Source organism: Enhydra lutris, unplaced genomic scaffold (assembly GCF_002288905.1).
Source record: "Enhydra lutris kenyoni isolate GAN:26980312 unplaced genomic scaffold, ASM228890v2 scaffoldscaffold28, whole genome shotgun sequence".
In the NCBI taxonomy this organism is placed as follows: Eukaryota; Metazoa; Chordata; class Mammalia; order Carnivora; family Mustelidae; genus Enhydra; species Enhydra lutris.
This window is the reverse complement of record NW_019154112.1, coordinates 9,749,338-9,763,275: the sequence shown is the minus strand read 5'-3', so window position 1 is coordinate 9,763,275 and position 13,938 is coordinate 9,749,338. Positions and strand designations below refer to the sequence as shown.

Here is a 13,938-nt window from a genome sequence, read left to right as displayed (position 1 = left end):
CAGTGGTTATTGGTTGGACTGGCAGGCACGAAAGTTAGCTGTTAGGGGTACTGGGAACTACTTATTTTTTTTTTTAAAGATTTTATTTATTTTATTTTGATAGAGATCAGTAGGCAGAGAGGCAGGCAGAGAAAGTGAGGAGGAGGAGGCAGGCTCCCTGCTGAGCAGAGATCCCGATGCGGGACTCGATCCCAGGACCCTGAGATCATGACTTGAGCCGAAGGCAGAGGCTTTAACCACTGAGTCACCCAGGCGCCCCTGGGAACTACTTATTAATGAAATTGAACTAAGATCTGTAAAGAGTTTCCTCTTTACGATAACTTTACGATAGTTCCAAGATTAGCCCCACAATACTATCATTCTCACTCAGTTTTAGACCAATATGCTTTCTTTCATGGAAAAGAAATGAAACTAAAGACTTTAGTGTGTGAACCTGGAGCCCGTGGGGATGGTTCCACACAGAAGCACTGTCATGAATGCCAGAAGAACAAAACAGGCTGAATTTGCTAATCCACACTGTTTCTTCCCTCACTAAAGAAAATTAGATATTACTTAACTTTTTATGATGTTCTCCTTATTTGCTGTGGGTTATCATTCCCAGGTGAGTTTTTGTTGCTGTCGTCATCGTTTCATTTTTGTTTTCTTAATTCACTGTAAATCTAAAAGACTAAGACCTCTGAGCAGACTTCAGATGTATTTACCTACATAGCTTGCACAGAGCTGGGTTAGTGAGAAAAAGAGGTAGCGTTAGCAACATCACAGATTTTGCCCCACCCAGATCTGCTCAGGGTGCTTACTGAGGGAAGCTGGGTGCTCAACCAGAAACAAAAATAGGTCCCTCTGTGCTTGCACTCAACGAGCAAAAGAGGAAACAGCCCACTTATTTTTGCTTTTTGAGACCTGGTAATCCTGGTCACTAGTGAAAACAAACTCTTAGTGGTTGATGGTTGGGAGAAGGGAACTCCCTCAGACATTCCCCCTACTCCAGGCACAGGCAGAAGTGGGGAAGTTTTAAGCAGAACTTTCTGCCTCTAAGGAGATGAATTAGAAATAGAAGAGGTGGAAAGAGGATTTTCACTCTCCAAAACCTTTCCAAAATGAATCTCATTGAACATTATCCTGCAAGAATCTTTTTTGGAGAAAATGGAAATACCAGGGTCAAATGAAAGGTGACATTTTGGGGACAAATCCCCTACCTGTTTTTTTCATGTCATCCCTCACTATCTTCCCAACACCAGATTCTGTCCTTCCCTCCCCCCACCCCTGCTTCCACACCTCTCTCTCTGTACCTTGAACTCTTCTCCCTTTTCCCAGGGCCTGTTAATTCCTTTGCTTAGAATCTTGCCCATGACTATGAAAAAGACCATCTTCCCTCATTAATCCTCTTTTTTCAAATCAGCTTTTGTTTCCATTTGCACTAATTGACTGCATTCTCTCCACTTTCACAGCACCCCTTGTCCCATCGACCCACCATAATTCCACTCGTGCCCCATCTCTTTGTACTTCTGGAGAGTTCAAAACATGATTTCAGAGCTCATCCTTGATACCTCTGCTACAGCGACATATTAATAGCTTCCTCCCTCTGGAAATTCTTTACTACTTACTAGATGGGATTTCTCCACTCTGGGGAATGAACAGAAATTCTCTCTTGCAGGTTTAGTGGTAGGAAATTTCTGGTGCTTTTGAGTTTTCTAAAGTTGTGTTGTTTTGCAGGCAGCAGGTGGCTTTTGGAGAATGTACACAGGCTAGTAAATAGAAGAATGTAAATGGGACAGTGTGTGGGGGGATGTTAGCAGATATAAATTCATAGATACGCATAATATCTCAAGAATTGGTGGATAAAAAAAGAAACTATGTCAACAGAAGACAGTAGCTTAGATAAAAAGGAGTTAATTGGTCATATTGCCAAAATGTTGGAAATAATATTAGGAAACAGAATTAGCCTATTAGCATTTTGGAGACATTAAGGGCTAGGTTTGAATAATTCAGAAGACCTAGACTTGATTTTTTACCTGTCATTTTCTTTTTTATCAATCTTTGAAAAGTCTGGTTTTCTAAAACTTAGAATTGCCTATTAATCTCAAGTGAATCTTGATCTAGTTAGCACCTTTATTTTAGAATACTGTACCTTTTTTGGTCTGGTTTTGTGAATAACTTCCTGACCTCTTCAGGGGAGGTTCAGTGACCCTCATCAGTCATTGTGAAAAATGGCCAGCTGGCTTCCCTTTTCATATAATTAGGAACCTACTTTGCCTGTCCTCCACATCTTTTTTAAAATAAAAATTACTCTAATGTAGCTTCTGATGGTTCCCTGAATGCACACCAGAGGTATAACAGGCCCTGATGATTTGTGATTAGTACATCTGGATTTTTAAAATACCAACATTCACTCTCCTTCTGGTGTAGAATTTTTACTATTCCATCTTCATCTTATGGGTAATAGTCATCATACTCATTTGTTCATGGTTAAATTGACATGAATATGCAGTTTTTTAAAACTCACTTTTTAAAGTAATATTTTTCTGCTTTTTCTCTTTTAGTATTTGTGAGTGGGAATGAATCACTTTTGAAGCCCTCCTTGGAAAAATATATTTGAGGAGATTTTTATCAATTGTATTGTCTTGAACATGTGTTAAAAAAAATCTTTTTAGCTTTCTTGATTCTTTTTCTTGTATCGGCTTTTACTATATAGAGATGGCGTGTCTTGTGTTTCACATTCCAGAGTGTCGCCATTGGTCTTAAGGTCACTGCATTTCCAATTTAACCAACCTGACGCCTTGTGTAAATTTCAGGAGGCTGCTTGCAGGTGATGGAAAGGACATCAACTTTGATGCCAAGGAGACCTTGATAAAAACCTTGGCTTCTTAAAATATCAGTATTTGCCATTACTATTGGAAAAATAATCTCTTAGATGTGTAGTTTCTTCATCTGTCAAATGGGACAATACATCTTTCAGAGTAGTGTCTCGAAGTTTGAATAAGAGATATGCTATGTACATTTAGTACATAATAGGTGTAAAATGAACAAAAGTACTTCTTATTTTCCTATATGTTTAGAAAAATCAGAAGAAAAAGTGATTTTCTCTTTTTACTTTAATGAACTGCCTCTCATAGAATTATTTCCAAGTTTTATTTGATAAAATACCAGTACACTGTATGTTAAATATATCTTACTGGTTCAACCAATGACTTAACATTAGAGAGTCTTTTCCACTATATAAGTCATATGTGGAGGAATATCTTTTTTCTTGTTCAGAAGGAGAATGAAATTTAGTCAAACCATATAAAAACACACTTAGTGAAGTTAAGTCATAAAACTTATTGGCCATGGATCCATTTATATTTTGTATATATTTTTTAGAAATGATGTATGCTGCAATCTTGCAAAGAGTATTACCTAGAATCTATTCTAAATCACTGTGTTTTAGCATGTTAAAATTACTCAAGCTTTAAATCCACAGCTTTTGTCCTTTTTATCTTATTCATTCATTTAACAAATATGTATTAAGTGACTATCATGTCAGGCACTATTCTAGGTTCTTGGCATATGTCAGTGAACTGAAGAGACTGAGATCCCTCCTCTTGAGCAGTTCACATTTGAGCAGTGAGAGGCAGTAAACTTTAATAAGTAGTAGAGCAAGGTAAAGGGATTGGACATATAGAAGTCTGGTGGCTATGGGAAAACAGATTATAGTGGTAAGTAAAATAATCAGAATGGGAACCTTCAAGAACTGACATTTGAGCAAAGTCTGGAAAGAGGTAAGGGAGTTGCGCTGATATTGGGAAAGAACATTCTGGACAGAAGGAAAAGTTGGTCGGTAAATGAAAGGTCCCCCAATAATGGGTCCGTGATCAAAGGAGTGAGACTGATACAAAGCATAGGTCAAGCAAAGCTTTATTTCGCGCCAAGCATCGAGAATCAAACCGACCGTCAAACCGATCATTCAGGGCCGTCTCTTATAGAGACGGCGACCTCATTCTGCCTTACAGACTAGCTTTTAAGGGCAAAGGCCATGTGGTTGGGCCTGGCCACGCACAGGTGGCCAATGAGATTGTAACACACAGAGAAAGCTACACAGTCCTGCTAGGTCACACATAAGTGACCAGTTGAATCAATTGAATTACAATTTACCCTATAGTAGACATTTCACCTTGGTCAGAATTGGCACCCAAAAGGCGGGGCCCACACTCCTTGGTAGCTAGGGAGACAGTATGCGCCCCCACTGATTGGAGACCTCCACCTGGCCTGACCCACCCTTGTATTTGGGCTTTGTTACCTGGGACTGGTTTCCGGGACTTGTTTTTAACTAAGTTCCCTGAGCTGGGGGTGGGGGGATGGGGGTAGGGACAGTTTAAGTTTTACTGTATAAACAACAAAATCACTGTTTAACCGGATGGAATCGCTGTGGCTAAATAGGCCCTTACAGTAAAAGGGACCCAAAGTAAGATCATGCCCGGTGTATTTGAGGAAAACCAGGAAGGAAACCAGTGTGGCTGGAGCAGAATGAGCAAGGAGCAAGGGAGTAGGGAACAAGGAATAGTAAGCGATGAACTCCAGAGTTACGGGAAGCCAGATTATGTTCTGAGGACTCTGGCAATTTATGTGTAAGTAAACTGGGGAACCATTGCAGAATTTTGAGCACAGCAGTCATGACCTGATTTATCTTTCAGAAGAGTTGCTCTGGCTGTTGAGAAGAGCCTAGAGGAGAAGGGCGAAGGGTAAATTGCTAGACAACCAGGTAAAGGTCTTGTGGGAATCCAGGTAAATGTGATAATGTCTCAAGACTGGATGACAATAATTGAGGAGGTAAAAAATCATCAGACTCTGAACATATTTTGGGATTATGACCAATTTTATGAATTGGATGCTAGGTGTAAAAAAAGAGGAGTAAAGTCTAAAGTTATTGGCCTGAACAGCTAACGAAATGTATTTGCAATCAGCCAAGATGGAGATGGTTGCAGGAGAATCTTTTATTTCTTTCTAGGTACCTGTCTGTCTGTCTATCTATCTATCTATTTTTTTGAAGAGAGAGAGAGAGAGAGAGAGAGCACATGTGAGGGGGACACAGAGTGGGGCACAGAGGGCGGTACAGAGTGGAGATTGCTAAGGAGACTTCAGCTGAGCAAGGAGCCCGATGTGGGGCTCGATCTTACCACCATGAGATCATAATCTGAGCCAAAATCAGGAGTCGGATTCTCAACCAACTGAGCCACCCAGATGTCCCTTTATATTTTGTTAACTGGTGATCTGCAAATCAGAAGATTGTGTATATTAAAAATTTTTCATTTTCTCAATCTTATGTTATTTTAACTGTCTCTAAACTTTCTTAGGACAAATGCAGACTAATACAATAACACTTGGGGAGTAAACACAAATATACTTTTTCCTGAGACTCTGTGTGAATGTACTTATCTCCGGTGATGGTAGGAGAAATGTCAATAAAATTCAAAAACCAAGAAATTGAGAACAGAAACATACACATGTCATATCTATTTGACAACTTTGTGCACAGTAACTATTTCCTGATATTAATCATGAAAAATAAAACAATTTAGATAAAGTTCAAATTGAGATAAAAATTTCACAAAATAGTATTTTGTTTTGTTTTTTGCAGGTGGATCAAGGGGGCTAGGTATTGATTACAGGAACCAAAATGCAAGCGCAAAAGAGAGAAAGTAATTTTGTAAATTTTGTTTTTTGAAGGTAGTTAGGATTTTTCACTCACATATTCTAAGTGTTTGGAAGCCCTTTTAGTTCCTGTTTGGAGAGATGAAAGTGTTATCATAACCTCATCGACAGGCTTGTGGCAGTTAGAGTTTCTCCCGTGTGTACGTGCAGGGAAGAGTAGAAGTGTGGTTGAGTGGGCAGTTGGCAGGCATTCATCGCATTGATGCAGTCATTCATAAAACCCAGCAGCGCTGAGGGCGGAGTCAGGAGGAGCATTCCCCTGAGGTGGTTGCAGAATGTCTCATCTGCATGAATCTGCAGTGATGCTTGAGTGATGAGGGAATGCTCATTTGCAGTACGAAGACTGTTACGAGTCCACATCTGATAAATCCCTGAGGAATTAAAGACGTTGCAAAGAATAGAGGTGAAACCCCTTGAACTCCTAGTCTCTTGATCCACAGTAATTCTGGGAAGTCAGCACTTTGGCAGTGTTTATGGCCTCCTTACATCTGGCTGAAGGAATAAATCATATGTAGAGGAAGACACTTAATAGTTACAACATAACAAAATATTGTTGTATTTCTTGAAGTATGAAGGATCTTTATGATACAAGTTTAATGCATAGGAGATAATAGAGGGTACTGGTGCTAAACAATTTCTGCATATTAGAACTGCCAAAACTATTACAGTTTACCCCTCCAAACTGATAGGTCAGATACAACACAATGCAGTTACGATTTTAAAGAAATGTTAATCCACACAAGCTAACAAAAATCTCAAGTGTATTATGTATTTTTTATATATCTTAATGTATCTATCTCAGCATAGGGGTTTTTAAAAAATCTTTTCTTTCTTATATCTAGAAAAATTTCAGCTAAAAAGAAGTCAAATTAGAAAATGTAGGAATATGTATTACCGTAGTTTAGAGCCCCATCAAATTGGTTGAATAACTAGCAATCTGAAACAAAAAGATTTTCTCCAGAAAACATAGATTCAGTAGCCAGCTGTGTCACTGTAGTCTTGTGGTCAGAATATATGTTAGTATGAAAATATATGTTGCTTACCTGCTTTTTAAGGGTTAAATATATTAAGTATATTTAAAATTATATTTATTCTTTTATTAAAGATTTTATTTATTTACTTAAGACAGAGTGAGCATGAGTGAGAAAGAGAGCAGAAGTGTAGGGGCAACAGGACAGGGAGAAGCAGGCTCCCCGCTGAGCAGGGAGCCTGATGTGGGGCTCAGTCCCAGGACCCTGGGATCATGACCTGAGCTGAAGGCAGATGCTTAATGATGGAGCCACCCAGGCACCTAAAATTATATTTAAATTAATTGTAAATACTAATCTTTTAGGTTGTTGGTAAATTTTTTTCATTATCCAATATATAAAGTTCAGAAATTCTAGTAAAGTTTTTATTTGAAAGATTCTATAGTTATACAGACAGAGGCAGTATGTTAGCTATTGTGCTTTTATACCAGAACCACTGGGTACTTGAGATTAGATGAGGGTTTTCCTCCATAGATGTGGTCTTTTACTCGAGGCAGGAAAAAAAAAAGTTTTGCTTTGGATCCTACCTTTAGTGCTGGCTGATAATCCACATTTATTATAAAAGAGGTACTTAAAAGCATATTTAAGGAAAACTGTAATTAAAATGGCTGATTTATTATTTTATTTTAAAGCTTTGTATAACTTCCTGAAACTTTAGGGGAAAAAAGTGAACTAAGACAGAAGGTTGCATATGGTTTCTCATAGATATCATTCTTCAAAATGTTTTCCAAAGTTGGTGATATTTCCGATAGTTTAACGAACCAATGCATGTAGATTAAATATGCTAAATATACTATTTTTAGTTGAGTGGGAATTGCTACAGATTTTCCAGTGCTATGAAATGTAACTTCTTGAGCATTGTACTTTGTCTAAGTTAGACTAACATTTCAGAGCTCAGAAATCCTAGGACATTATTTCTCCCAATAAGTGCCTTCTTGGTTATTCCCTTAACCCTGATGCCTCTGAGTGGCTGTCTACTTCCATGAAACTAGAACAAGAACAGAAGGCTTTGTGGTTCCTGTGGATGTCTTTGACTCCTGTCTCTTGACCAGTCCATTAAGAGTTTAGCATTAGTTCTTGACAAATGCCACCATACTTTACTTTTATCCAGAAGGGAAGTATATCGAGGCTTTAAAATGGTACCATTTTCTTTTCTTGTCGCGTTACATATTGATTTCTAAGTCTCACTTGACCTTGTTTGGAATGAGCAGTATGTGTGTGTGCACGTTTCTTTGCGTTGTGTCCACGTTTCCCTGTATCGTTTCTTTCAGAAGTGGAGAATTTTGCCATGCAGCTTTTAGCTCTGGGAAAGCAGTTTATCTGCCATTGCCTCACCAGTGATCCACTTCTGGAATAACATGACTGGCTTTAAATATTATTAGTGTAGTCAAACCTCCCAGAAGCCTCCATGGGAATTGTTAAGAACCAGATTCATGGTTAAGAATGCTGGGACCTAAGGGGCTTTTCCATTTAGCAAAGGCTAAGATGTGGGGTCTTAGCTTTGTAACTGAGGCTTCCCTATTCAAAGCAACATTTTTAAAGCTTTTGAGGGGGAAGGGATATCTAAGCCACCCATGTACAGCCTTAAAGGGGGTTGTTTTTGAATTTCTGCCAGTGAATCTCTTCAATGCTCTGTATGCCCTGTTGACACAAGGGTGAGAGGATCTTCTGCTGCCCTTTGGAGCTCTGTTGTATTATCTATCCTCTGCATTTATTTAACCTGTAATGGAGGACTTAAGACACAAAGACCTTTTGCTATTTTTTTTTCACATTGTAGAGGTATTTTCTCTATTTTATACACACACACATACACACACACACACACACACACACAAATACTTTACATATAAACATTTCTTTCTGGGTCTTTCTCTTTTCTTAACTTGAAGGGGATTTTGAATATGGAGAATGTCTGAAGGCCTGTTAGATCTCTTTCTGCATAAAGAAAAAAAACCCATGTGGTAATGAATGACATGAAACAAGATTCCATATCTTTTAATAAAATAGCCAAAGCCACAGAAAATACTGCCCATCTTTTAATATGTCAGCACAACAGGTGTTCGTATTTTTGAGCTTTCAGATGTCATCACATGGTGAGGCCAAAGCTTTTAGTAGTGTTTCTTCTGTGGGGATGACTGCTGACCATCATTTTATTGTTGCTAAAAGGAAAATCAAATAAAGAGGCTAGTACAGATTTTACTTGGGTATAATTGAGCTCTTGGAATTCTAAGTAAAAAATATCCAACTCTAAAGGCTTTTCCAGGGCCTCCAGGTTAAGATTGAAGGGGCTTACATAGATTTTCCATTAGACTGTGTTTTCAGTACCGTGTTTAATTTCCAGATGTGTTCTACCCTTTTATAATTAATAGTGCATTGTGCTGTCTATCATGCGCCCCAGGTGTGTTGTCAGGGACATGGCGAAGCCTGCTGCCTGCAAAACACCAAGAAATGCTGAAAACCAGCCCCACCAACCTTCACCGTGAGTATGGCATTAGTTTTATTGACTGAAAATGTCGTCTCTTAACACAGATCACTGGTTACAGATTTATTAATTCACATTGCATGTGGGAGTAGGTACTCTGACTGCTCAGGTATGTGTAATAACAAGGCTACTATTGAATCAGATAAAATTATCTGGAAACATGAACTCTGTATTAAGTATCTTTGTTAAATGAAGTTTCTAATGCCTTATTGAAAGCTTGAAACTAATTAGAAGAAAGGGACACATTTTTAGGGCTCTAGGGAGGCAGAAATTCTGTACCTTTTGGATCTGGAATGTGTGTGGGCTGAAGCCCAAGACTTGAGGGAAGTAGGAAGGTAAGGTACAGAGAGGGGAGTGTGCAAGTAAGGGAAATGCAGTGGTATCCCATTGATAATCCAAAAGAGCCGATTGCCCATGTGGTTTCATTTTTATTTTTCAACCCCCAGTGTAGATCCTAGTGAAGAGTTAAGTGACTAACGCAATGGGGAAGCAGGAAGTAGAAAAGAAACCAAATAAGTAAATTCTGAGTTGTGAATGTGGATTTTGATGAGATAAAATGTCAATAGCTTTAAAATTCTGCAGAGTAACAGGATATCCTCAATCTTCTGACTAGAATTATGCTCTTATTAAGAAAAATTAAACATTCCTTTAAAATGTCTCAGTAGCAGCAGTACTCTGCATACCCATTACAACCAAGTAGTTACTACTGGGAAATGTCTCCTTCCAAAGTTTTTATTAAACGACTTTGAAGAAATGTATCCTAAGAGTGATTTTTCTATAGATTTATTTAACTGAGAGGTCTTTGAAGTAAACCAAAATAAAGTGTTAAAATTGTAAAAAGTGAGAAAAAAGTGAATTTTCATAATTCTTCTGCTATGACAAGTTTTTATAATTATTGGCAAAGACCAAAATTAAACAAAACTTATAAATCCTTATATTTTGTATATGATAGTCACAAATCATTTAAAAATTATGTTTTAGGAAACAAAATTTTGGTAAATAAATTTTCAGAGGCTCAATAGATTGGTTATAGATTTTAGCTCAATAAGTATACTTGAATATCATCTTCTACATTTAATCAGTACTTTTCAAGGAGTAAAAATAATTTTGATTTAAATGTAGTAAAAAATGACTGATAATTACATTAGAAAAAAGTACAGAGTTGGAAGAAGTACTCTTAATGATGCCATATTTTTTTTTCTGTAAATGTTCCTGCTCTAAAGCCATTTTCCTGATAATTGAACTTTCTTTCATAATTCATGGAAAACTTATGATCCCCACCTCCTATCTTATGTTCTAAGCATTATAAAACATTTTATTTTATATAAGGGTTATATTAGGATTCAAGCTGTTTCTGGGAAAGTTCCTTGAGGAATAAATACTGATTTTAAAATGTTATATTCCACATGTTGGGGTTCTATTTTAATTGGTCCCACTCATTCTAATGTCCATTTTAAATTGGAATTTTTAGATATGGAACAGCCTTTGTCATCCTTCCCAACAAGACTTTAGATCACTCTTTTTCCTTTATTTTGTTTTTACTGTCCATAGACTTAAGAGCTATAGAAATATGTTGTAATTTATCTTGCATCTAGTAGAATTTTCCTGGTGGCCAAGAAAAGAAACTGTAGTTCCTTTGGAGCCTCTATTCTGACCACCTCTTTCCTCACATAAACTTTTTGAGTTAAAATAGTGAAATCCTCTTTAGGTGAATTGAAGTATTTAAAGTTTCCAATTCATTCCTTATCTTGCTGATTCTCTATAGTGTCTTTGTAATTCGAGTTCTCCACATCCACATATGTGCCTTTCTAGGTTGATAAGAAAAGGGCATGAATAAATTGGCAGCTGGAGGCTAAGGGTGGGCTTTAGCCTGTAGGTCAGCATTTTTAAATTTGTGAGTCACAACATTTCAATGGGTCTGAAAATCCAAGAATGTATCCCAAGTTAATATTGTGGATGAATTTCTGTGTATGGCAACTGGGTAAAATTAAACAATTTAATAAACTCTATGTTTAGTTATAAGGATGTACAAATGGGTTTTAATTAGGAGAGTGGCTTAGATTTGCATTATATATGTGTGTGTAAGTATATAACATAGATGTATTACTTTGACAGAGGTTGGGAAGACGGAATAAGAATGTGACGTGGGCTTAACTAGGGACAAGAAAATCAATTAATAGACTATCATAATAGTCCAAAGAAAGATGATACATACCATCTTGACTTATAGGAGTAGCAGAGGGTGTGGGAAGGAAACATTTCAAAAGCTGAGTAAGGAGTCGCATTGGCAGTGCTTGATTGTCAATGGAATATGATTTCTAAGGAAAGAGTTTAGGGAGACTATCATACAATTGTTTGTTAATTAAGGACCACTGCCTGAAAAGTGGGTTAAAGAGGCAAACTAGATCTAGGTAAATAAGCAGTGAGGAGTTTGGATTTTGACATAGAGATTTTGTGGTACCTGTCCATTATATGGGTCCAAGAAATAGTTGGGTATATGAACCTGAAACACCCAGTTAAAGTTAACTGGGAAAGTAGATGACATCACCAAAAGATATATAGTTAGAAAAAGATAACAGAGAGAGTCCTAGGCAAAATCAATGCATAATGAATGGGTAAAGGAAAATGATCCCCTGACTCAGCTGAGAAATAATAATTTAAAAAGTAGAAGAACCAGAAGCCAAGGCAGTAGAGGGGCTCAAGGGGAATCTCCAATCATCAAATTCAGCAGAAAATCAAAAAATAACTTCAGAGATAAAAAATGTCCTTTGGATTTGGCCATACAGAAGTCATTGGTAGCATTTGTCCTAGAAGTTTTAATACATAAGTGGGTGGAGATATTCTATTTTGATAGGTGTGGGGAGGAATGAGAATCAGGAAAAGGATACAGTGATTGTATATAACTTTTTAAAAATGTTTTTGCAGGCGTGGAAAAGAGAGAGAGTGGTAAGTAGACAGGAAGTAGGGTGACTATGTTTATGTTACTTGGTACATTCTATTTTGCAAGCCTAGATTGAGGGATACACATGTCAATATACTTAAAATTTTTGATAACTGTGTATATAAACTATCCAAATATTCTTTTGCAGTTATTATTAAAATGTCAGTCATATTTTTGACATGCTGCATAAGTTGTCATTTATTCAAAGTAACAAATACATCAAAAATAATGGCGGAGTTGAGCAAATTGAGTCGTATGCCTGCTATTCCTCAGGTACAATGTGCATAGATAAATGAGACAGAATTCTTGTCTTTTTTTTTTTTTTAAGATTTTATTTATTTGGCAGGGAGAGACACCGCGAGAAAGGGAACACAAGCAGGGGGAGTGGGAGAGGGAGAAGCTGGCTTTCCGCTGAGCAGGGAGCTCAATCCCTGGACCCTGGGATCATGACCTGAGCTGAAGGCAGAGGCTTAACAACCGACCCACCCAGGCACCCCCAGAATTCCTGTCTTAAGAATTCTTCTCTCTCAAGTGGGAGGTGGCAGTTACATTATCAAATAAATTATGATACTTCATGATAAGTGCAATGTGTTAAAAAATGATTTATTCTGTTTGGGTCAATGTGGTCAAAGGAAAGATTTACAGAGCCTGCAATATTTAACGTGAGTTTTGAAAGATGAATAGTTCAGCAGGTAGGCAGTTTTAGAGTACAGTCTTCCAGAAGAGAACAGTTGCCCTGAGGCCCAAAACATCAGCTTCTGCTGGGGTAATTTAAAGCATGCTCATTGCTGGAGCCTGAGAACATGTGTATGTGTATTTGTGTGTTGTGTAGTCACATGCATGGGTAGGAGTTCATGTGTGTGGGGGTCAGTGTGGGCATTGTATGTGAAAGAGGAGGTAAGAAGTGCTGCATCAGACTCTCTGAAGAATAGGACATTTGTCTAATTTGGAGAAAGTAATTAATTGTGCTTTGTCTTAGGTTTTATCTTCAAAATGGTATTTTGAAATTTGACACACCTTTATGGGTTTTTTAGTTTTTCAAAGTGAGTATGGATTTAAAAAGTGTGAGAAACTCTTTTATATTCATCAATATCAGTCTTAGATGTTAGCAGGGATAAATAGGAGAGGTAGGAGGTGGGGGAGATTTGAGAAAATTTCCCAGGTAGTATAACCAGAGTGTAGTGATCCATTAGATACAGTAATAAAGCAAAGATGAGGGGAGATAACTCTCTTTAGCTCAAGAAATCAAGTGAATTGATAAAATCAAGAAGAGAGTTAATTTAGGCAGAAAAACAAGTTTAGATCTAGCATTAGATTTATGTATTAATGGCCAATCATCCATGGGAACATCCAGAAGATATCTCGCTATTCATACCTCAAACTCTCTAGAGGGTTAGTGAGATATACTAATTTGTGAGCAATTACTTTAAAACAAAAACCATTAAGACAAATGAAATAGCATGGAGTTAGAAGGAAAAACTGGAAAAGGCAATGTGGAGGGTATCACCTGTACTGCAACAAAGAGCAGAGGAATTAAGTAAATTATGCAAGATCATGCAAGAACAAACGTGTCCCAGTATTCCTGGAACTATCCACGCTTTAGTACTGAAAGTCCATGTCCTGGGAACCCAGCCCCCCAGCCCAGTCCTTGGAAAATTGGGATGGCTGGTCACACTAGAACTGGTGAAGTTGGAATTTGAAAGTAAAAATCTAGAAAATGAATGTAGAGCCAAAGGGAAAATATGCTTATACAATGTTTGTATTATTGTAGAAGGTGACATTATCAGGAATAAATTGAA

At 37.5% G+C, this 13,938-nt stretch overlaps 1 protein-coding gene across 2 annotated transcripts in view; it reads left to right on the top strand.

The window, feature by feature from the left end:
• The window catches only part of LOC111152143 (regulating synaptic membrane exocytosis 1), a 498,025-nt gene that overhangs the window by 75,799 nt on the left and 408,288 nt on the right, over positions 1 to 13,938 (top strand). For both annotated transcript variants that reach the window (XM_022510447.1, XM_022510446.1), the window contains exon 2: positions 9,115 to 9,195. In XM_022510447.1, coding sequence (XP_022366155.1) covers positions 9,115 to 9,195 — 81 coding nt within the window. The remainder of the gene's footprint in view (positions 1 to 9,114; positions 9,196 to 13,938) is intronic.